We start from the raw sequence: 24,275 nt of genomic DNA, 5'->3' as shown, positions 1-24,275 counted from the left end.
CAACGATTGAGAAAGAAACTGCATTTTGTAAGAAATTCATGCTATGGAGAGAGCATTTTAAAAACGGGTATTTGGCAATATTCTCATCAGAAGCTTGTCACTTATAAAAGCTTTCACAGGTGCCTAAAGAAACTTGAAAGCAAAATTTAAATTTTTAAAAGAATATTATTAATAAAATGTTTCCCTGATGTTTTGAATCCATATTATAAATGTAAAAATATCTCCATTTGATGCTGAAGAAATTCTGACTTAGATGACAAAAGATTAAATTTTTGTAGCCAGATTTTTAAAAATACCTGATGGATTGGGTGAAAAGTGAGTAGGGCAGCTAGGTTGAATCAGTCCTCAAAATTGGTATTGAACACAAAGTGATTAAAAAAGTGGAATATGGACTCATAAATACTTTGATAAAGATGAACAATTTATAAAATTGGAGAGCATCATTGTAAAGGATCAGGAAAAGTCTTTAGGAGCTGATATTTGGGCTAGGACTTAACAGAGAATATGATTTTAAAAACTAATGTACTATATGTCGGCTAACTGAACATAATAAAAATAAAATGGTTTGACATTCAAAATAAAAAATAAATAAATGTGTTTAGGAAGTGTTTTTTTAAAAAATATGTTTGTAGTAGAAATAGGTGAGTAGGAAGGTGAAACGTGCCAAATGTGTGATTTGTAGGTGTCAGAACCCTGACAGAGAATGGAAGGAAACATCTGAGTCCATTACACAATAGGGTATGAGTTTGGGGCTTTATATTAAGAGTAAAATCACTGGTTGATTGCATACAAGAATAGCAGACTCACTATAAATATCACAACTGTTCTCAAGTTGGGTTGAAGTAACCAAAAGAGGAAAGGGAATCAATTTGGAGAGAATGTGATTAACGTAGTTGTGTTGTTTCAGGGCCTGGCTTCTCAAAGCGTCACTACTGACATTTGGGGCCCAATCGTGTTTCATTGGTGGAGGGAGAGTGGGTGGTGACTACCTTACTTGAGCTGCTGCTGAGCCGTGCATTTAGAATGCTTAGCGGAATTCTTCATCCCTACCCACTAAGTGTGCTAGATGTCAGTAGCACCCTCCACGTCAGCAGCAACCATCAGAACTGTCTCCAGATATCGTCAAATATTCCCAAGAGGTCTCCTGGTGGAGACCCAGTGTTTTAGGGTGATGCCACTAGGCATAAAAAACAAGTTTAAAGAGGGCACATACTGAAGGGAGCACTGGGTGTTATACGCAAACAATGAATCATGGAACACTACATCAAAAGCTAATCATGTAATGTATGGTGATTAACATAACATAATAAAAAAAAAAAAGAGGTGAACGTGACATCAGTTGCAAAGGATGTTGCTCGCTGGACAGCTTTCAACCAAATTGCTGAAGAAAAACAGGACGTCATTTCAATAATAATAAAAGTTTAAAAAAAACCTACACACACACACAGGTCTTTATGATATGTGTTTTCTGTGTCAACCTCACTCAGGGCTCTGTTTTGCTTTCCTGCTCCGTTTTCCATTGCCTCATTTTATAATAAATACATAGTATCCTTAAATCCTTTTTTAGCGTCTTTCCTATGTCAGGAGTGATTCCTCCTAGGCTGTAGCCCACCCTGACTTTTGAGGCTTTTACTTCAAGATATGAGAAGAAATGTTAGTACAACAGGAGTTAAAAACATGTCAGAAGGTTCCACACTTTTTATTTCTGTCACTTCCCGTGAGCCCATATGCATACTTCTCAGTTCTCTGAGCCTTAAGATTAAAAGCTTTAATTGACAATGGGACCCTGAAGTATAAACCTTGCAGCATGCTCACTCCTGTTCAGGAGCCAATGAGAAAATTGAGGAACTGCCCATTACATTCAGCCAACTCTCTGCATGCACCTTCTAGTCCGCCTGCGCCAACCGGGCGGAAGACTGCTGGTCTTTGTTGCTTGCCTTGAGGCAGAGGGCAGAATTTGCACCTGTTAATGAAATTTACAGAGTTTTCCCAGGGCTTGACACCATTAGCATCTTCCTTACAAATGTCAAACTTTAAAAGCCTAACAAAAGATCTTTTCCTGAAGACAATAGGGAGACAGATAGTACACTAGTAAGGCAGCGGGAGCTATAAACATGGTGTGCCCTTTCTTCTCTCTGCTCTGACAAGGAAAGCTGCAGTAACTTTGATCTAATTCCCTCAGGAAAAATAATGTCCTAATATTAATATAAAGTAAAATGGGAAATTGTTACCTGGCAGATGCTAAAAGATTCATTATTTTATTCAACAAAAATCTATTATGTCCTACTATATGTCAGACACAGTACAGTGAACAAAATAAACAAGACTCCACACTCATGGAGCTTACTCTGAGGGTTTTCCTGAAGGATATACTGTACCATGCTTTCAGGAACAAGGAAAGGAGACAAAAGCATATAAAATAAAAAAAATCTAAAGAATTTAGTGATATATCTGGTGTATCTGATGGAGATAACCATCGTGTCTGAGGGAAAATGACCTATTTAGCAAAACTGTGTTAATTCAGTTGAAAATTTTTTCTAACCTAAATAAATCTAAATAAAACCAAGCCCTCTCTCTTTTTTTTTTTTAGATTTTTTTTTTTAATTTATTTGACAGAGAGAGACACAGCGAGAGAAGGAACACAAGCAGGGGGAGTGGGAGAGGGAGCAGAATCCCTGCTGAGCAGGGAGCCCAATGCGGGGCTCGATCCCAGGACCCTGGGATCATGACCTGAGCCGAAGGCAGACACTTAACGACTGAGCCACTCAGGCACCCCAAGCCCTCTCTCTTTTTAATTGAAGTATAGTTGACACACAATGTTATATTAGTTTCAGGTGTACAACATAGTGATTTGACAACTCTATATGTTATGCTTTGGTCACCATGAGTGTAGGTACCATCTATTGCCATACAATGTTGTTAAGATACCATTGACTTATACTCTCTGTGCTGTACCTTTCATCCCATGACTTACTTGTTCTATAACTGGAAGCCTGTATCTCAAAATCCCCTTCACCCATTTTGCCCATCCCCCCAGTCTTCTCCCCTCTGGCAACCACCAGTTCGTTCTCTGTATTTATGGGTCTGTTTATGTTTTGTTTGTTTGTTCCTTTGTTTAGTTTTCTAGATTTCACATATAAGTGAAATCATATTGTATTTGTCTTTCTCTCTCTGGTTTATTTCACTTAGCATTATACCCTGTAGGTCCATCCATATTGTCACAAATGACAAAGATCTTAATCTTTTTTTTATGGCTGAGTAATATTCCATCACACACACACACACACGCACACACACACATCCCATATCTTCTTAAAATTCATTTATCTTTTTTTATTGTTATGTTAATCCCCATACATTACATCATTAGTTTTAGATATAGTGTTCCATGATTCATTGTTTGTGCATAACACCCAGTGCTCCATGCAGAACATGCCCTCCTCAATACCCATCACCAGGCTAACCCATCCTCCCACCCCCCTCCCCTCTAGAACCCTCAGTTTGTTTTTCAGAGTCCATCGTCTCTCATGGTTTGTCTACCCCTCCGAAAATCCATTTATCTTTTGATGGGCATTTCTTGGGTTATGATAAACAATGCTGCAATAAACATAGCAGTACAAATATCTTTTTAAATTAGTCTTGTTTTCTTGGGTAAATACCTAGTAGGGGAATTACTAGATCATATGGTGTTTCTATGTTTAATTTTTCAAGGACCATCCATAGTGTTTTCCATAGCGGCTGCACCAATTTACATTCCCACCAACAGTGCACAAGCGTTCCTTTTTCTCCACATCCTTGCCAACATTTGTTATTTTTTGTCTTTTTAATTCTAGCCATTCTGGCAGGTGTGAGGTGTTATCTCATTGTAGTTTCGAGTTGCATTGCCCTGATGATGAGTGATGTTGAGCCATTTTTTCATGTGTCTTTTGGCCACCTGTATGTCTTCTTTGGAAAAATGTCTGTTTAGATCCTCTGCCCTTTTTTAAATCAGATTGTTGTTTCGGTGTCAAGTTGTATAGGTTTTTTATATATTTTGGATATCAACCCATTATTAGATATATCATTTGCAGATATGTTCTCCTGTCCAGTAGGTTGATGTTTTGTTTTGTTGGTTTCCTTCACTGTGCAAAAGCTTTTTGTTTTGGTGTAATCCCAATAGTTTTTTGTTTGTTTGTTTGTTTTCCTTGCCTGAGGAGACATATCTAGAAAAATGTTGCTAAAGCTGATGTCAAAGAGGTTACTTACTGCCTATGTTTTCTTCTAAGAGTTTTATGGTTTCAAGTCTCACATTTAGGCAAACTCCCTTTTGTTGATATTACTTCTTCCTTCTCTGTTGTGTGTTGCACTAAATAAGAACAATAAAGCAATGGAAACGATTTTATAAAGGTTGAATGGGAAAGAATGATGCTGAATGTTAATAAAAATTCTTTGTATATTATCTTTGAGCCTTACAATACTCTCTAAGTTAATACTATCATATCTCTTTGCAGGTGTGTACCAGGAGTCTGAGATTAAATTACTTTGTCAAACACACACTGCTTAAAGATTCCAGAGCCTCAGGATTTTGAACTCTGGTTTATCTTACTCTGAAGTGAGGCTGACTTGAAGTTCCCTGAGGGCAGACACTGGTTCTCTGCACCATGATGCCTTTGAAACATTGCTGCATACAGGGGTGGGGAGGGAGCCAGAGAAGGCATATATATATATATATATATATATATATATATATATATATATATATATCACTGGGTAATAATGTGTTTTGTGATTATATATACACATAAATATGATATACATATTTGGTTTTGAAAAAAATTTTTAAACACCATTTGCCTCAAGCAATACACTTATGAATTGTTTTATTTTAGAAGTATCATCCAGTGAATCATATTTTATTTAGATATTTATACAAGACTGATTAAAATAAGGAAGACTTGGGATATGTGCATTGGGCATATTTGCAAGTAGATATGATTGTTAAACTTGGGAGTGAGGAGCATAGCATTAAGAATTGATTTGGTCTTCTCAGACATTTTGTTAACTATCTCAGTTTAAAGTTACTTTTAGACAATCCCCAATTCTTTAAATTCCTACTTGTACAAAGTTCAACCAAATATTGACTTTTAAAATTATTGAAGCATACCAAAACTATTATAGTTATTGTGTCCATCTTTCTTCTCTGGAATCTATGGATCGCTTAATATTCCTTAAGCCCTTCAGAATGACAAGAAGGAATGTAGGTTTACTGGGGGTCCAATTTCTCCTCCAGCACCTCATAGGTGTGACCTTAGTTTTCTCATCTGGGAAATGAGCCCTCTTTTAGGGTGGTTGTGAGAATTATATGACATAATGTGTGCAAAGAAATCACTAAGCTGGATACTCTTCATCCACTACCTACTGAATTCTTGAGAAAGCTGTTTTATGTAGGAATTTATTGATATTTATCAAAAACCTTATGGTAAACTGTATTAATAAAAAGGACATCTTTTATATTAGCTACTTAAATCTTCCATTATTTTCTTTCTAAACTTTCATTGGCTCTAGAACCCTCAGTTTGTTTCTCAGTGTCCATAGTCTATCATGGTTCATCTCTCCCTCCGATTTCTCCTCCTTCATTTTTCCCTTCCTTCTCATAATGTCCTCCATGCTATTCCTTATGTTCCACATATGAGTGAAACCATATGATAATTGACTTTCTCTGCTTGATTTATTTCACTTAGCATAATCTCCTCCAGTCCCACCCATGTTGATGTAAAAGTTGGGTATTCATCCTTTCTGATGGCTGAGTAATATTCCATTGTATATATGGACCACATCTTCTTTATCCATTCATCTGTTGAAGGGCATCTCGGCTCTTTCCACAGTTTGGCTATTGCGGACATTGCTGCTATGAACGTTAGGGTGCATATGGCCCTTCTTTTCACTACATCTGTGTCTTTGGGGTAAATACCCAGTAGTGCCATTGCTGGGTTATAGGGTAGCTCTATTTTTAATTTTCTGAGGCACCTCCACACTGTTTTCCAAAGTGGCTGTACCAACTTGCATTCCCACCAACAGTGTAAGAGGGTTCCCCTTTCTCCTCAACCTCTCCAACATTTGTTGTTTCTTGCCTTGTCAATTTTTACCATTCTAACTGGTGTAAGGTGGTATCTCAGTGTGGTTTTGATTTGAGTTTCCCTGATGGCTAATGATGATGAACATTTTTTCATGGGTCTCTTAGCCATTTGTGTGTCTTCTTTGGAGAAGTGTCTGTTCATGTCTTCTGCCCATTTTTTTGACTTGATTATTTGTTTTTTGGGTGTTGAGTTTGAGAAGTTCTTTACAGATCTTGGATACCAGCCCTTTATCTGTAGTGTCATTTGCAAGTATCTTCTCCCATTCTGTGGGTTGCCTCTTTGTTTTATTAGCTCTTAGAAATACATATATCTTTATAGTAAAGTGTCAGCTCCTAGAAACTTAGGACATGCTAGTGTATTAGATGGGTTATAAGTTTTGTAGAAGTAACAAAGATACAAAATAGAAATGGATTATCTAAGGAACAAGTTTATTTCTTTTTCAGAATTATCTAGATTTGGGTGGTCCAGGCTTTGTAGGAAAGCTCTGCTCCTCCAGGGACCAAGATCCTTTTGTCATGTTGCTCTGTTCATCCCCTAGATACTGACTTCATCCCCATGATCAAGGATAGCTCACCGTCATGACTGCATGACAGACTGTGGGAAGGAGGAAAGTACAAAGAGGAGAGCATACTGATTCTTCTTAAGTCTTGAAAAAGAAATTGCACATGTCCTATTCCTCTCGCCAGTGTTTGGGCACATGCAAGGGAAGCTGGGAACCATACTTTATATTCTGGATAGCCAAATCATCACCTGTACTTTCTCCTACTATATAAGAAGTGGAGGAGGACAGATATTGAAGGACCAGCAGTCTTTGCAGTGGCCAGTTTTCTCTAGGTATCAAGATGAACACTTTGGTTCCATAACCATTGTGTAATAGATTTTGGGGTAAGATTTTTTTATGTAAATATACACATATATATAACACACATGTAGGCAGAAGATATACTTCTTTTGTCTTCTTAAACAGAGCACGCTAAGCACAATATAGCATTTCTGCAAGACATTCTGTAATAGTGAAGAAAATCAGCTTAGCTGATATTAAAAATGAAAGGCAAGTGATAGGAATTATAGAAGGTATAGGGTTCAAACGGTGGTTTGGCACATGTCTTCCTTTAGAAAATATTGATATAAGCTTTACTTTTTGCTCATCTCCCTCTGTCTTACAAAAGAGAGTCAACGCCATCACCTGGACTATATCACATTTCTGCCTTTCGTTGTCCCCTTCTTCGGTGTGGTATCATTGTCTTTGTCTTGCAAGTGTTATTCTGAACTCTACATTTGATTCCTGACTCACTAACATTATGAGGCCCAAGTATTGTTTTTTCAGTAGTTTCAAAACCATTGGCTCTGAAATTGTGGAAGTGAAGAAAAGACAAAATTTATAGATAATTTTTCAGGACAAAATTGATTAGCTGAACTATAATCTCAATGGAATGGCTTTGATCATCTCTTATAAACTTTTCCTTTTAGCTTTCTTTAAATGGACTCATATACTTGGCATAAGACAACTTGCAATACAGTTGCCGTTTGAAATTGAAATCCTTCCCAAGTGACTAAGGAGATTTGGGTTAGAAGGAATCACTGAACACTACATCAAAAACTGATGATGTACTATATAGTGGCTAACTGAACATAATAAAAAAAAATAAAGCTTAAAAAAAAAGAATGTTCAATAACTTTTTTAAATGAACCTGAGCTATAATTTACCCTAATAAGTTTTTATTATTTTTATTTTTATTGAGATGTAATTGTAATATAACATTATATTAGTTTCACGTGTACACCACCTGCATATAACATAATGACTCGCGATAATGTAAAATGATTACAGTAGTCTACTTAACACCCATCACTACACAGTGTTAGACAAATTATATATACATTTTTATTTTATTTTTAAGAAGTCTTAAGATATTTTGTGAAGATGCTGTTTTATAGATTCTTTTTTAATTTAATTTTATTTAAATTCAATTCATTAACATAGAGTGTATTATTAGTTTCAAAGGTAGAGTTCATCAGTTGCATATCACACCCAGTGCTCATTACATCAAGTGCCCTCCTTGGTGCCCATCACCCAGTTACCCCCTCCCTCCCCCATGTCCTGTTTCATAGATTCTGAACTCATTTTCTTCATTAATAGAGATGTATCAAATTGTGGTAAAGATATGTGTTTGTAATCCAATCAACTTGGTTTGAAATCAGAGAAGAGCAAATGACCTCTGTGACCTTTGGCATATTCTTTAATTTTTCTGCTCCCAGTTCCTCATCCTACTATGCTCTGTCATTCTGATGTGTTGTGGTGAAAAATGATACAGTGCACATTAAGTGCCTAGCAAATTGACTGACACTAAGTGCCCAATAAATAATAGCAGCTGTTGTTATTGCTTTTATAGATGTAGTTGTTGTTGTTGTGATTGTTGTTTTAATATTGCCATAACAGCAGACCATAATTTTTTCTAAATCCTCATTAAGGCATAACTTGGAAGTGAATTTCAGATACAAGCAGTATTAAAAATCACCTATTTAATGGTATGATTAGATTGAATGTCATGTACAGTGTTGCATGATGGATTAATTTCTCATAAATCACTTCTGTAATCATTTTTTATACTTTAAATAATACCCTGGTTTACATGTTATATCTCTGAGGAAACACAGTGAAAATGTGGTGAGAATTTTTCCACATACTAATCCTGGTTCCTGTGAACTATTCTCCTGTTATTTAGTAAAAGAACCACTTGGTTATCCCTCTGTAATCCTTCAGCTTTCAAATAATCTTTCACTGAAGAATAAAAAGATTATAGAATGCACCAAAAAATTCACCATCCATGCATTGACTTGACTGTATAAAAAAGTATGACACATTTAAAGGAGCTAAGTGATAAAATTTTCAAATGTTCTTGAAGTGTTTATACATTCAAGAACAATAAAACTGTTTTTATCCAGGTTAAAACTCACATCACATTTTAAGGTTGCATTTGGGGAAGTTGCCAAAATAGATCGGTTTCAACAGAAATATAAAACCACTGAGTAATAATTGTGCCCTCTGGAAACGTCCCAGCTATTTTTCTGAGAGCTTTGTGGTTTGCTGGATTGCTGGTTTCACTACTTATATGTAGCCATTTGATGACTTATCTCAGTTTGAATTGCCAGAATCATGCTTCTAAAAATACACACAGCTCATTCAACTGTGTTTCCTCATAAAAGTCATTTGCCATTTCAATGAACATTGGTCCCCAAATACAGGCATTGTGGAACATTTCTTGGAAACTAGAATGTGCTTAGAATTTTATATGCATCATCTTATATAATCTTTCCAGCAGTCCTGTGGAGATATATTTTTATTTTCTTTGTTTGATGGATGGGGAAACTGAGATGCCTAGAGGTTAAATAACTTACCCAAGATCAGACAGATAGTAAACTGGGTTTAAAAAAAAAGTTATGCGGGGCGCCTGGGTGGCTCAGTCGTTAAGCGTCTGCCTTCGGCTCAGGTCATGATCCCAGGGTCCTGGGATCGAGCCCTGCATCGGGCTCCCTGCTCGGCGGGAGGCCTGCTTCTCTCTCTCCCACTTACCCTGCTTGTGTTCTCTCTCTGGCTGTCTCTCCCTGTCAAATAAATAAATAAAATCTTTAAAAAAAAAAAAAGTTATGCGTGGAGTAGTGTTAAGGCTGTTGCGCTGTATTTTATTACAACAGTTTCTATCACTGGAAATCAGTTTCCAGATGTTTGTCCTAGACATTGCAGGACTCACATAGATTCATTTGTCTTCTCCCATTACTTCATTTCTCCTCTCTACTCTTCCACCTTTATGCAATAGCAGCATCTTCAAAGAACATAGGTGACAAAATCTGTTAAGTCTTCATGTAAAAGCACAACCATTAAGTCTCTGAGGTCTGTGGATAATGTTGAATAAATTTTAATGTTCTTAATGTTGAAAACCACCAGAATTGTTTCATCCATTCATTGTTATGCTTCTCATCTGAATCATTATTTGCCCAATATACTGCAGAGAAACATAAACCACCGCAATAAAGACAGAAATTAAAACAAGATTGATGCCTGGGAGAAAAAAATTAGTTCCAGTTGATGATACTGGCATCTTCATTCATGAAATGATTGGTATCGCTTCCTTATGCATAGATTATCTATAAAAAGCAAAAATCAAGTTTCCTCGAAAAATTTTTTTGATGCCATGATATGTATGAACTAGCCACAGGCTTAGGCGAAATATGAAATACTAGGGCAAAGAATGTATATTTTGGGGAGCTGAAACCAAACTTGTCTCTAAGTTCTCTGTTTGTTGGGGGAGGTCATTGAGAGGACATGACTGCCTGTTGACCCCTGAGCTGGTAAATGGCAATTGGAGGCCCTTTGTCCCTTCACACCCTCCCCTGACCTTAGAATGTGTATTCCACTTGCCTTCCCCACTTCTAGAGCTGCTCCAAGGATGCAGCCTTGACAGAGTGATTTGATGTTGAGCCCATCTGGACAGTATATGTGACTGAACCCTGTTAAGGTCTCTCTATAAACAAGGCTTGTATGTAAGTTCCCTTGCTTATTAAACTTGCCACCTACCAATCTGGAGTGGCCTGCATCTTTATTTGGTCTTTCCCTGCCCTCCACATACAGGGATCAATTTTGGATTACACCTGGGAAGTTCCCAAGGAACTTGGGAACCACTGTTGTTAAAGATGGATTTGTAAAGAATGGGTTGTGTTCCAAGGGTTCTATTGAAAATGTGCAAATGTGAAATTCAAGTACATTACTTCTATCATGGGTTTTCCTGTGCTGAAATTCTAGAACTGTTTTCAATTTTGTTTCATGAATTACAGAAAATGATTTTTTCATCTTGATCCAGAATATATGTATGTACACATAGATACATAGATAGGCATATCTGAAACAAAAATTCACAAAACAGTATTAATCCTTAATATAAATGACATAGACTAATATTATTTATTTTATTTAATTTTAAATAGAATATTCCTGGTCATGACCCATTAAATATTCCTGATCATGCCCCACTAAAATGATTTCATGAATCACTGATGGATCATGACTAACAAATTTGAAAAATAGTGGTCTAGACAAAGAAAGAATTACCCAGACCCCAGCTGACAATTTTGACCATAATACTCTATATATGTAGAGTTGAATTTATGGATGTAAATAATGATTAATTGAGTTATTTGTGTTATTTTACACAGCTTATTCATGTTTGAATTTAGCTTTAATAAGGCTGTCTTTGCAAAGTTTGTGTTTTATGAACATCCTCAGACAAAACTTTTAGATTCAGAATTTATGAGTACTAGACATCATGTCCTTGACTATAAAGATTTGCCTTTTAAAATTGTCTCCAAAATTTCAAGCCTCTGTAAATATCAGTAAATCATGAGTGTTTATTTTATTTATTTTATTTCTATTGAAGTGTAGTTGGCATACAATATTATGCTAGTTTCAGGTGTACAACTAGTGATTTGACAATTATATACATTATGAAGTGATCACCATAGTTACCATCTATCACCAGTGTTATTACAGTATTATTGACTGTATTCCCTATGCTGTACTTTACATCCCCATGACTTATGCATTTTATAACTGGAGGTTTGTACCTCTTCATCCTCTTCATCTATTTCACCCACCCGCCCCCGCTGACAACCACCAGTTTGTTTTCTGTATTTATGAGTCTGTTTCTGTTTTGTTTTTTAGATTCCACATATAAGTGAAGTCATATGGTATTTGTCTTTCTCTGTCTGACTTATTTCACTTAGCATTATACCCTCTAGGTCCATCCGTGTTGTCACAAGTGGCAAGATTTCCTTCTCTTTTATGCCTGAGTGATATTCCATTGTGTATATATGTCACATCTTCTTTATCCACTTAGCTATCGATGGGAGTGTTTACTTTTCTGATCCAAATTATACATTGGGAAAATGTAGTGTTGTGTTCTTTGAGTAATAGTGTTGTTTACAGTTGATCATTTTGAGGAGATAATTTGAAATCAAGATTATTAATGATTTTTAGAACTTTTATGTAGCAGCTAGGTTGATGTTCAAGTTTCAGAAAGGTTTGATTTAATTGATGTTTACTCTTAGAAGTTTTTCGGATCATTTTTTTTTCTACAATAATTTTCTGGCTTTTGCAGTCTGACCAGTGACTTAAGAAAATAATATTGGAGCAGGTTGTGTTTCATAATGGTTCTTATGTATATAAGAAACCAAAAATAATTACAGTTATCATGCACTTTATTGGGTTCTTGCACAAGGTCAGGCATTCTGCTAAATACTTTATATACCATTCTTCAATTCGTACCACAGTCTTATTAGGAAAGTATTATTGCTCCTGTTCTGCATAGGAGGAAACTAAGGCTAATGATGGGGCTAAGTAACCTTCCCAGGGTAACAAGACCTCAGGCCAGGGTCAAGATTCAAACACTGACTGCCTCCCAAGCCCCTGGGTTTTACACCCACATTCTACTGTACATGACAATAAAGCACCCATCTCCTCTCACCTGTAACCCAGAGGAGCCAAAATATCCATGATTGAATTGCACTTTTTTTTTTTTTTTTACCTATTCGCAGGGCTGGCTGCACAATGTGCAGCATAGTGGAAAATGAAATACAGAGCCCCTTGTTCAAAAAGCAGGAAGGGAAGTGCTGTTAAAATTAAAATATAAAACCGTTTCCTTTATTCCATGGTCTCTCTTTCTTGACTTCCCCTTGTGTTTTTTTATTTGCTGTTTAACTTCAGACTGAATAAAGAAAATTAGAATTTTAAAGTATTAGCATGAGTTTTACTGTTCATTGTTATATTGTGCAATTGCAGTTGTAAATGCAAATATAAGACCATGTAACTAATGCGGAATCACCAACACTACACAATTTGTATTTTGTAGCTTATATGTGCCTATGTATTTCATTCTTAATGTGGAAACACTACACAACTAACTTAGCTGTTTTTATTTCACTTCTTGATAGGTGCTCATTCTACTAATATTGTCTACTTTCAGTGTTCAGTTGAGGGAGGATCAAAAGAACAAGGAACTATGGGTTGCCCTTTCCCTTTCTTTCTCTGTCATGAATTTCAGCCTAAATGGTTGGCTAATAACGGGAAAGAAATACGAGTAAGAAAAGATATTGAAGGGCTCTTTGGTTGTTCATGTTTTCTTGGAACTGCCTTCTTTCTGCATTGGAAGCAAGTTCTGGTTCACAAAGAGTGTGAGTTCCTGGGGCTGTTAGGGCCCTCACTCATTCATAGACGTACTTAACCTTGTACTCGCCTCTAGTGTTGTTAAATCCCCACATACCATGTGTCCACCAGCATTCTCTACTCATGGAACATCAGCAATACTATATGCAAATGGGGGTGAACACACATATTGTACTTATTTCCTCTGCACACGTGCACACGTTGTCACCTTATTGGACTTCACTTATATTGCCCACTTCAGAGATAAAGTTATTAAGGATTTTAAGGTGGCAATGTCAAGAAGCAGATAAAACAAGCAAGGTGTCCTTTTGAGCCTTGGGGCACCATACAGCTGCTCAGATTGCACAACATGAAGCTGGTCCTGTCTATATACATGTCTCAGGCTACCTTTTTGTGACTTTTCTCCTTTTAATGCTAACTTTGGCATTTATTATTAATAGTAATTAGGGGTGGAGAAAAGAGATACATCATGGAATTTGTTCAGACCCCTAAGACCTTCAGAAATTTGCCTTGACCTTGAGGTGGGCCCATGCGGATAGCTCTCTCAGGATATGCTCTGTGAGAGATAGTAGAGTTGGGTGCTTTTGACTTAGGATGACATATTTCTGTCAGTTTTTTAGAAACAGATGCAGAGTGCATCACTTGATGAAAATACCACACCACACACTGCCCCTATGTCTTTTCATCTTAAAGGACTTAATAGTTGAAGAAATTTATGATAATAAAGTTTTAAAGTTGGAGCATTTATCAGAAGAGCACAATTAGATTGGTGCATGCAGCTCAGTGGGATAAGGCCCATTGTTGGGAGGGACTAGAAATTCAAGGCATACATGTCAGAGGAAAGCCATCAAAAGGATAGATCTTTTTCCTAGGCATGATCATGCAGTCTTCCAAGTAGCTTCTCATTGTTCTATCCTGCCTTTTGTTTCCTTTGCAGAACCCTGTTTTTTAGGGCCCAGTGCTTACTTGCTATCTTTGGGATGTAGAGAAGATTCCTCTCCAAATGTTTCTCTAATATCTTTGCTCTGCTTAACTATGTCATCAGTTTGTCTCTGTCCCTTACTTCAGCAGGAAACCCTCTTGAGTGCATTCTTCCTTAGGATTTTTGAAGCCCAGCCACCTACCACGAGTGTATTTGACCCAAAGAAAAATTCATGCAGATTTTCTTATTGGCTTAAATTCTGACCATTGACAATTGCCCTCATATTAAAGCACCAGACACAGAGGTTATCCCAAGAGTTCTCTCCTGTCACTTGGTAGTACTGGTTCCATAGTTTGGGAATCCCTGCTGACATACAGCCAGGTTTAGAGGTCAGTATTCCATCCTGGAAACTACCCTACCCTCTCCAGGTGATTCTTCCAAAGTCTTCATTACTTGGCTTAAGGAGGGGAGAAGGTACAGATGTGCATAAGTGCTCTAGCTAGTCCACAGGAATGTTTTCTCATTAGTTTGCTCCAGTCAGTCTCCATGCTTCTTCTACAACTCTGAGCTAGGTAGTGGATTGAGGGTGGTGGGACCAGAAAACTCGTCCCCTCTTAGCAGCACCTTCAGAGGTGGCCTGGATCTTCTCTTTAGAATCATGGCCACTTTGTCCCTGTTGTTCTCAGCTTTATGGTTTCAAGAGAAATTTAGAGTTTCAAGACAACTGTTGGGAGTCTTACTTAACATCCTGCTAATGAAATGTGGAAGCGAATACTTCGTATTTTACTTCTCCTAAGATGATGTCTTGCTACTGAAACCATGGGCTTCTGGAAATAAAAGTTTAATTTATAGAAGTCATCATACTATTAAAAATTTCAGATGTGTGAATGAGCTATTTCTCTTTAAATTTTACCTTCTTCACCCACTAATTTTCATACTGATAACTTTTCTGTTCTTTAAATCTTCAGAAATATTTCATTCCCACCTCTTGGGAAGAGATGTTTCCTTTAATGCCATTGCAAAAGTATGTACATATAATACCAATAATGTATATATGTAAACGAATGAAAATATGAAATGAAAAAAGTTACCTATGGGTGAAAATTAGTAGTGTTTAAAATACAACACGAAGAGATGATGTATTAATTCACTCCTTATAGTAATCCAGAAAAGCTTTAATAAAATATTAATTTGAAGTAGATTTCAACTGCCATTTGAGAATTTGTGTGTATATTTGTGAGATGTTAAAATGCAGACTTGCTCTTGTATGTGTCTGCTGTTCATGTCTCTGATAATGCAAGTGGACATTTCTAGCATTTTAAATATTTCATTCAATTTATCATGTAATATACTGGAAGTCTGCAGAGATACTAATTGTATAACACCCAATTTATTTTATTGTTCAGCGTTTGGAAGCTCCTGAAGACAAGTCATTTGGCCGTTCATTAATGGAGACTGAAGTAAACCTGGACAGTTACCAAACAGCTTTAGAAGAAGTACTCTCATGGCTTCTTTCAGCTGAGGACACATTGCAAGCCCAAGGAGAGATTTCTAATGATGTAGAAGAAGTGAAAGAACAATTTCATACTCATGAGGTAAAGCAAAACATTGATTTATGAAACAAAGCTCATGACTTGTCATTATGGCAAGTCTCTCTTGTTATCTCAATTACTCTATAAGATCTTTGTGTTTTGGTAATTTAGTTCTTATTTTGAGATGGAAACAAATGTTTATGGGCATGGGATTCCACCAGCCAGCATTTGAAGTTCTGCCTTGAAGAATGACACTTGAAGTTGCTGAGATCTGATTTTTGCCAGTGACTCATTGCAGGGATATGAGAGCCTAGCTCACTTTTCTTGGGTCAAGGCAGTGCTAAGATATAACTTACATATAACTCCAGAGTACCTGTGTGATATCAGGCCGCACTACTCGCGGTGGGAGACCGTTCCTGAAATGACACACTCACTTGCTTTCCGCTCCTTTCCTGTCCTGTTTTCTGCTACTTTGGCTCCTTTGCTTGTCTCTCCAGGATCTTTGACTTAGTAAGTCACTTGCACACAAATCCCTATCTCAGGATCTGCTTCTGCAGAAGGTGACCGAAGCTAATGATTGCCCTTAATTCAAATTAAAAACAATGTTGGGTTTTCTTAAATAAAAAATGAAATCATTTTACTGGGAATATAATTTAACTGGTCTACAAATTTAAAATTGCAAAAAAATAAAATCCAAAACCGTAAGGATTGACCTAAAGTATCAACTTGTGTCACCTTCTTTCTCTGTCAGGGGTTCATGATGGATTTGACATCCCATCAGGGACGGGTTGGTAATGTTCTGCAACTGGGAAGTCAACTGATTGGAATAGGGAAGTTATCAGAAGATGAAGAAAGTGAAGTACAAGAACAAATGAATCTCCTAAATTCAAGATGGGAATGCCTCAGGGTAGCTAGCATGGAAAAACAAAGCAAGTAAGTCTTTGTTTTTAATTCCTAAAAATAGCAAGTTTTGGAATCTTACTATTATTTAGATGCAGTTTTTTGTTTCAGTTGGGATTCTCAGTTGGTTTCCAAGGTATGTAGCTCTTTTTTTATTAGGGGATGTTTTGGTTGGATTTTCATGTCTGTTTCATTTTGTTTTTCACTTTTGTAATTAATGTGGAGATGTTGGATAGAAGGACCATTATCTGCAGAACTCTGCTTTAAAAGTTCCCGAAATTGGTGTCATAGTTAATATTTTCTCAGTTTTCTCCAAAATTTAAATGTGACTCTGGAAGTCTTGGAAGTATAAATGGGAAGCCATGCACATAAAATCACCTATTAGGTACAGTTTTAGGAAACTTCTCTTCTGAAGGAAAAGCTCTCAAAATATTAAATAGTTTCTCATGTGTTCATGGAAATCCTCTTGAAAAAATGTTTCTCATTTGTGTTCGAAAATCCTTATGCAACTACTGTATGGTTGTGAATTATTTTAAGAATATATATTGACTTTATCAAAAAAGAATTTTTTGAGACATTTCTGAAAATGGTGTGTTTCTTCTAAAGGTAACAAGTAGATCTCATCATTCTGGATGTGTTGCTTTGATTTATATTGTTGGGTGTGTGTTTTCATGTAAAGCCTATCAAGACAAGATAGATTTATTTTTAAATGAAAAGAAATGAAGTGCCAACTGTGGATTTGAATACATTAAGCTAAAGAAATTGTCCAAGCACCTTAAGTTTACTTAGCTATTATTTATGAAGATTAAAAGCTTTAAAATAGGACCAAAGAAACTCATTAGATATGCTGGGAAGATTGCTATTTCAGTACTAAATTATAGCGTGACAATAGGGAGGGGGGAGAAACACATTTTTAAACTCATGTCTTTTGAAAAAATAAATAAGGCATATATAGGATAGAATTTTCACAAATATTGGTATTCCAGACCAGGAGATACTAGTCTATACATCCTGACATTTTCCCCTGCTGTGATCATTTTTTTTTTTTAATATTTTTTTTTTTAAGATTTATTTATTTATTTGAGAGAGCGAGAATGAGAGAGAGAGAGTACATGAGAGGGGGGAGGGTTAGAGGGAGAAGCAGGCTCCTCGCCGAGCAGGGAGCCCGATGCGGGACTCGATCCAGGGACTCCAGGATCATGACCTGAGCCGAAGGCAGTCGTTTAACCAACTGAGCCACCCAGGCGCCCCCCCTGCTGTGATCATTTTGATGATGGTAGCAAACCCTGGAAGTGAGAGTCACACCCAGCCATATTAGAATGCTGGAGTCGGCCCGGTACCCATGCCCAAGGGTCAACTGATTTATTCCACCCATTTATCATCATAAATTATAAGATGTAGAGCCTCCTACTTGTGGTCATATCCCAACCTTCTTCAGGTTACAACTTCTATTTTTACCGATCTGTGCAACTTAAACAAAGCAACCTCAGACAAAATTTGCTTGTCTTTAAAATCCCACAGGGGAACCACTGTCGTCTCTTTCCTACCTTCTCTTTTCCCCATTCTCTTCTGGAGGCTTATTAGCCCCATTGTTCCTCAATCCCTTTTTTAAATAAGACTGATGATAAGGTATCAAGTGTTCATAACAGTCAATTAAAGAATTGCAGTTTGAGACCGAGTTACAAGAAAAGGTGAATTCAACCTAAAATTAAAATCTCCAATTTTTAATCTGTTTTAAAAAAAAGTTTAATTTAAAAAAACCCATCTTAATGGGACAGCTACCATTAGATGATAGATGACAGCATAGATACACATACATGGACAATAGTGCACACATCCATATTTATACACACATGCACACACACATACATACATGTGTATGTGTGTGTGCATGTGTGTGTGTATGCCTGTAATTTCCTCACCCCCTTCCCGCTGGAGGATGGAAAAGCTAAAATGGCAACATCAGTCCTTAACTAAACCTGACATCAAAAACCAGTTTGTCTTGAGGGAAGATTTGGGCACTTTGGTTTTAAACACTTTGGTTTGTGTTTAAGCTTTTGGAATGATTATTAGGAAGGCAAGGGCGTCCTCTTAGCTGGCATAGTTTTTGTTAAAACAGAGTTTTGAATATGAGACACTAATAGGGAACGACTTGTTGCACGTAGTCTTTTCTGGACAATTTGTTGAAATACCCATACACAAAGTATTGTTTCCCAAAGCAAATTCAGAAATCTTTTGTGAGTTTGTACAAGTAAGTCTCCCATACCACTTTCACTAACTTTGTGTGTGTTGATGCATAAAACCTATTAAATTCTAAATGAGATAAGCCATTATGCAAACTATGCTGGACCTGACTCTTAATAGACTTTTTTGGAGGAACTAAAGAGCTAATTATGACAATAGAATGTTGTCAGTATTTTTTTAAAAAAAGAATAATTCCATGCTTTTATAAGCATGTTCACTTTCTATTATCATGACCATATTGATGACTAGCTTCATAGGGAGCATCACCTATTGTTTCCAAAGGTCTGTAGTAAGGCCAGGTAAATTGCTAGTAAACAAAAATGGATCAGTCTACCTTTTTCATCTCTCTCCTTTGCAAAGACAGAGTGTGGATAGACCCCATCAGAAGCCATCATCTCTGCCTAAGCCTAGCTTTAGTGATGAGTGGAATGATAATTAAGGTTTGTCTAGGCATATAAGATGTAACTGAAGCCGTGCTAGATTTTTTTTTTTTTTTTTTAATCAGAGAGAGAGAGCTCAAGCAGGGGGAATGGCAGACAGAAGGAAAAGCAGGTGGCAGGCAGAGGGAGTAGCAGGCTCCCCGCTGAGCAAGGAGCCCAATGCAGGGCTCGATCCCAGGACCTTAGGATCATGACCTGAGCTGAAGGCAGCCACTTAATGGACGGAGCCACCCAGGTGTCCCTCCATGCTAGAATTCTTAAGTTGTGATCTTATAACAAATGTAAAAAAAAACTAGTTGGGAATACAAATAAGCTTATAACTAAAATCTGTGAATATTTATACTTGACGATTATATATATTACCTACCAACATATCTGCCAGCAATAATAAAATCATATTTTATTCATATACATTGATATATATTAAATATATATATTTATATATATATATATGCAAAACTCTACACACACACACACAAATACATGCAAGTATTAACCAACATTAATGGAGTGCCTCAAGATATCAGATACATTTCCAGGCACTGGGGATATAGTATTTGGTCATAAGAGGTTAAGTTGCAGATCTCCTGAAGCTCTTGAGAGGCTGTTTAAAAAAAAAAAGAACACCAGAGGAAGAAAGGAAGTAGAAGCATCTCTGTGTCACAGTACCTTTTAATTTCTTTAGAAAACTTATTCCTATCTGATATTTAGCCTTTGTGATCCAAGAATATTATTTCTGCGGTGTTACCATTTAACTTGGATTTGAATGACAAGAAGAAACGACCATTTGTAGATGAGGGGAGTTACAGTTCAGGCAGAGGGAAGAGCCTATGCAAAGGCCCTAAAAGAGGAACAACTGGCTTGTTAGAGGAAGCGAAAGGTCAGGGTGAATGGGGAAGTTGCAGGAGGAAAGGTTAGACAGCCAAGGTATGAGACGGGGTTAAAAGAAAGGTGAGGGTCGTCTCTTGTATGGTGGCGTCAGTCAGGGTAAGAGATAAGGGCTTTGAGTTCTAGCATAAATGCAAGAAAAAGCCACCAGAATTTTTTTTTTTAAGATTTATTTATTTATTTATTTGAGAGAGTAAGCATGAGTGGGAGTGGCCGAGGGAGAGGGAGAAAGAATTCCAGGCAGACTCTGTACTGAGTGCAGAGCCCAGTGTGGGGCTCAATCCCACCACCATGAGATCATGACCGGAGCTGAAACCAAGAGTTGGACACTTAACCCACTGTGCCACCCAGGTGCCCCACCACTAGAATGTTTTAAGTAGGGGGGAGACAAGTAAAGGAGCTATCAGTAATGACACTGGAAGAAGAGAGGACAGTTATAAGGTCAGTGCAGTAACCCAGGTGAGAGATGCCAGGTCTTTAATATCGGAGTATATTCTGTTATCTTAGCCCAACAGTTAATTTATAAACTACTCCTGCTCTATTTATTTTAGTTCCTTTTTTGCCTTTTTAACAGTCAGGATCCTTTTGCTTTGGAAATAGATCTCCTTGCCTCATGCACATAGATGTTAGCTACACACAGGTTGCATCTGGGAAATGCTATTTATCCCACAAATCATTAACAATTATCAAACAAAAAAATTAAAAAATATATAGAGAGGTAACAAAATGCTCCTATTTCCACCTTACTCTAATTTGCCTAAGGGATAAGGTCTCACTTTCTTAAACACCTATTTATGTGAACTGGGGTAACATACTTCCCCTCTGTGATTCTTAGTTACTGACTGATGAAACAACAGCACTTCTACTGTGTACCTGGCATACCTCAAAAAGCTACTGGCTGAGATAGGGTATGAAAAGTAGATTGTGAATGCAAAATAATTACAAAATGCAAAGAATGATCACCATTGTAAATAAGATGGCTAGCCATGAGCTATTTAACTGTACCATTGTGGTTAATACTTTGCCTCATATGTATTTTTCACTCTTTTTCTCCATCTTGTTCTAATTGCCTTGTTCGTTTTTTTCCCAAAGGATATGATTGTGGGTGTTTTCCCTGGGTGGGAGGGAACATGTTCAGAGTGATTGAAATTACATTTGAAGTTGAAATTTTACAGTTGAAATATTGAAACACTTAGAAATATGCTTTATAAAGAAATGTCAGTATGAATGGATAAAGAAGATGTGGTACACACACACACACACACACACACACACACACACACACACACACTGGAATATTACTCAGCCAGCAAAAGAATGGAATCTTGCCCATTTTCAGTTATGTGGATGAAGCTAGAGTATATTATGCTAAATGAAATAAGTCACTCAGAGAAAGACAAATATATGATTTCACTCATATGTGGAATTTAAGAAAGAAAACAGATGAACATATGGGAAGGGGTGGGGAGGGAGAGAAGGAAATAAATCATAAGAGACTCTTAATGATAGAGAACAAACTGAGGGTTGATGGCAGGAGGTGGGTGGGGGGATAGGCTAGATATGTGACAGGTATTTAGGAGGGCACTTGTTGTGATGAGTACTGGGTGTTGTATGTCAGTGATGAATCACTGAATTCTACTCCTGAAACTAATATTGCAATGTAAACTAGCTAAAATTAAAAAAAAAAAAAAGTCAGTAAAAAATCACACACACAGATGCTTCTCCCTCCTTTCTTCCTCTTTTTACTCCATTTCCATTTGGTTCTTTTCTTATTTCTTTCCACTACAATTCTGATACATTCATAGATATGAATTGATGATGAAGCTAATATGGTAAAGAAGTTTGTAAAAACATCTCTAGCCACATACTACTTTGACACCAACATGCTGCTATTGGTCCATTAAAAATCTATGCAACTAATGAATCGTTGAACACTACATCAAAAACTAATGGTGTACTATATGTTGGCTAATTGAACATAATAATAAAAAAATCTTTAACAATGTTTATGAAATTGGAATGAAAGAACTAAGTGCCACTGATTGCATTACTAAAATAACAAAAACAGGACACTCTTTTTTTTTATTATGTTATGTTAATCACCATACATTACATCATTAGTTTTTGATGTAGTGTTCCATGATTCATTGTTTGCATATAACACCCAGTGCTCCATGCAGTACGTGCCCTCTTTAATACCCATCACCAGGCTAACCCATCCCCCCACCCCCCTCCCCTCTAGAACCCTCAGTTTGTTTCTCAGAGTCTATAGTCTCTCATGGTTCGTCTCCCCCTCCGATTCCCCCCCTTCATTTTTCCCTTCCTGCTATCTTCTTTTTCTTTTAACAACATATAATGTACACTGTTTCTTGACCTACTCGAGTTGGAAACCTTAAGGAGAGGAGGTAAAATGATTTTTGTTTTGATGCATTTTATGCTGCAGAATACCCTTCGAGTGGTGGGAGGTGAGGGAGCGAGAAGAAAAAGGCAAAACTTCCTACTGTGGAAGTGCAAGAAGGCAACTGGCACAGGAACAACAGAAAATCTTCTTCTCTATGAATAAACTCATTAATTTGATTGAAAAATGCAACCTGCAAAGAGAAAAAGAGATTTACTGACAGAAATTTCTATAAGGACTCATAAAGATAAGCACAGCAAGGGGCGCCTGGGTGGCTCAGTCATTACGCGTCTGCCTTCAGCTCAGGTCATGATCTCAGGGTCCTGGGATTGAGCCCCACGTCAGGCTCCCTGCTCTGCGGAAAGCCTGCTTCTCCCTCTCCCACTCCCCCTGCTCGTGTTCCTTCTCTCGCTTTGTCTCTCTCTGTCAAATAAATAAATAAAATCTTTAAAAAAAAAAAAAAAAAGATAAGCACAGCAAGTTCCATCAACTTCTCTGATAATTGTGGTTAGGACATGCAGGGGGAAAGTAAAGTCTTTGTGATGGGGGGGAAGAAAATGAAAGCGAGTCAGTAAGGAGGCCACGTGAAGTTCTGTTCTGGTTTCCATCAGCAGGAGGAGAGATCTGAACAGTATCTGGGTAATGATACCAGCCATAACATGGCAAATCATTGTGAATCACCATCCACACTTTGAAGAGAAAAATATGTCTAAAAAATCTGGTTCATCTTTTTTCCCCACATGTCTGTTCCAATATTGAGATGAGATGACATACATGAGTGATGAATAGAGCAAAGGAGATGCTGAACAAATGGTGGGTTTTCTCCCAAGTGAAGTGGCTAACATATTGCATATATGAATATATAAGTGAATGGATGAACAAATAAATTAATTTCTTCAGGTGCTTCCAGTCCAACAAATGAATTTATTGCAATGACTGTTTTAACAATGCATAATCTCAGACTCCTATGTGTGATTTTATATAACCGTTTTGTTAATTCATTTTTAAATTCTTCTAATAATGTTAAAATGAGAATTTCTTGGAGATCAAGGTGGTTCAAGGACAGCAAGACCAACATTACCTGAGAACTTATTAAAAATTCAGAATCTCCATCCTCCCTGTGCTCTACAGAATCAGAATCTGCAATTTAGCAAGATCGCGAGTGATTCCTAAGCCCATTAAAGTTTGAGCAGCACTGATCTACTTGAAACAATTATGAAATAGTATAAATCCATACTCCTTGTTTGTACACCACTGCTTTTATTATATCTTGTTCCTCTTTTCCTATTAACTGAGGGGCCAAACATTTTAACTACTTTCTTAGAAGCTCCAAAAACGGTGCTGGGTGATGTCTCATTTAATCCTCAAATGTTGATATTATCTCATGGGGTGACAATGGAATTGCAAGATTCTTGTGAAGGAATATACAATAGAGACAACGTGAGAGTACTGACAATTAATTACTGGCCTAATAAGCAGCAATAATTAACATACAGTAATTCGGTCACGTTCAAATAGGTATGACTGGCTGTCACAATTCTTTCTGTAAATAATGTGCAGTTAAAATGTGGAGAGTCCTTGTTCAAATAATAAAAAGTGTATGACTCTTACAGTTTAAA

The 24,275-nt window shown here is 37.0% G+C and overlaps 1 protein-coding gene across 13 annotated transcripts in view; it reads left to right on the top strand.

Annotated features, from left to right (window-relative positions):
• The window catches only part of DMD (dystrophin), a 2,446,616-nt gene that overhangs the window by 936,908 nt on the left and 1,485,433 nt on the right, over positions 1-24,275 (top strand). For all 13 annotated transcript variants that reach the window (XM_032426633.1, XM_032426634.1, XM_032426635.1 and 10 more), the window contains 2 exons: positions 15,661-15,849; positions 16,538-16,719. In XM_032426633.1, the coding sequence (XP_032282524.1) occupies positions 15,661-15,849; positions 16,538-16,719 (371 nt within the window). The remainder of the gene's footprint in view (positions 1-15,660; positions 15,850-16,537; positions 16,720-24,275) is intronic.

This window comes from Phoca vitulina, unplaced genomic scaffold (assembly GCF_004348235.1).
Source record: "Phoca vitulina isolate PV1807 unplaced genomic scaffold, GSC_HSeal_1.0 scaffold35, whole genome shotgun sequence".
Lineage (NCBI taxonomy): Eukaryota > Metazoa > Chordata > Mammalia > Carnivora > Phocidae > Phoca > Phoca vitulina.
This window is presented reverse-complemented; position numbering and strand designations above follow the sequence as displayed.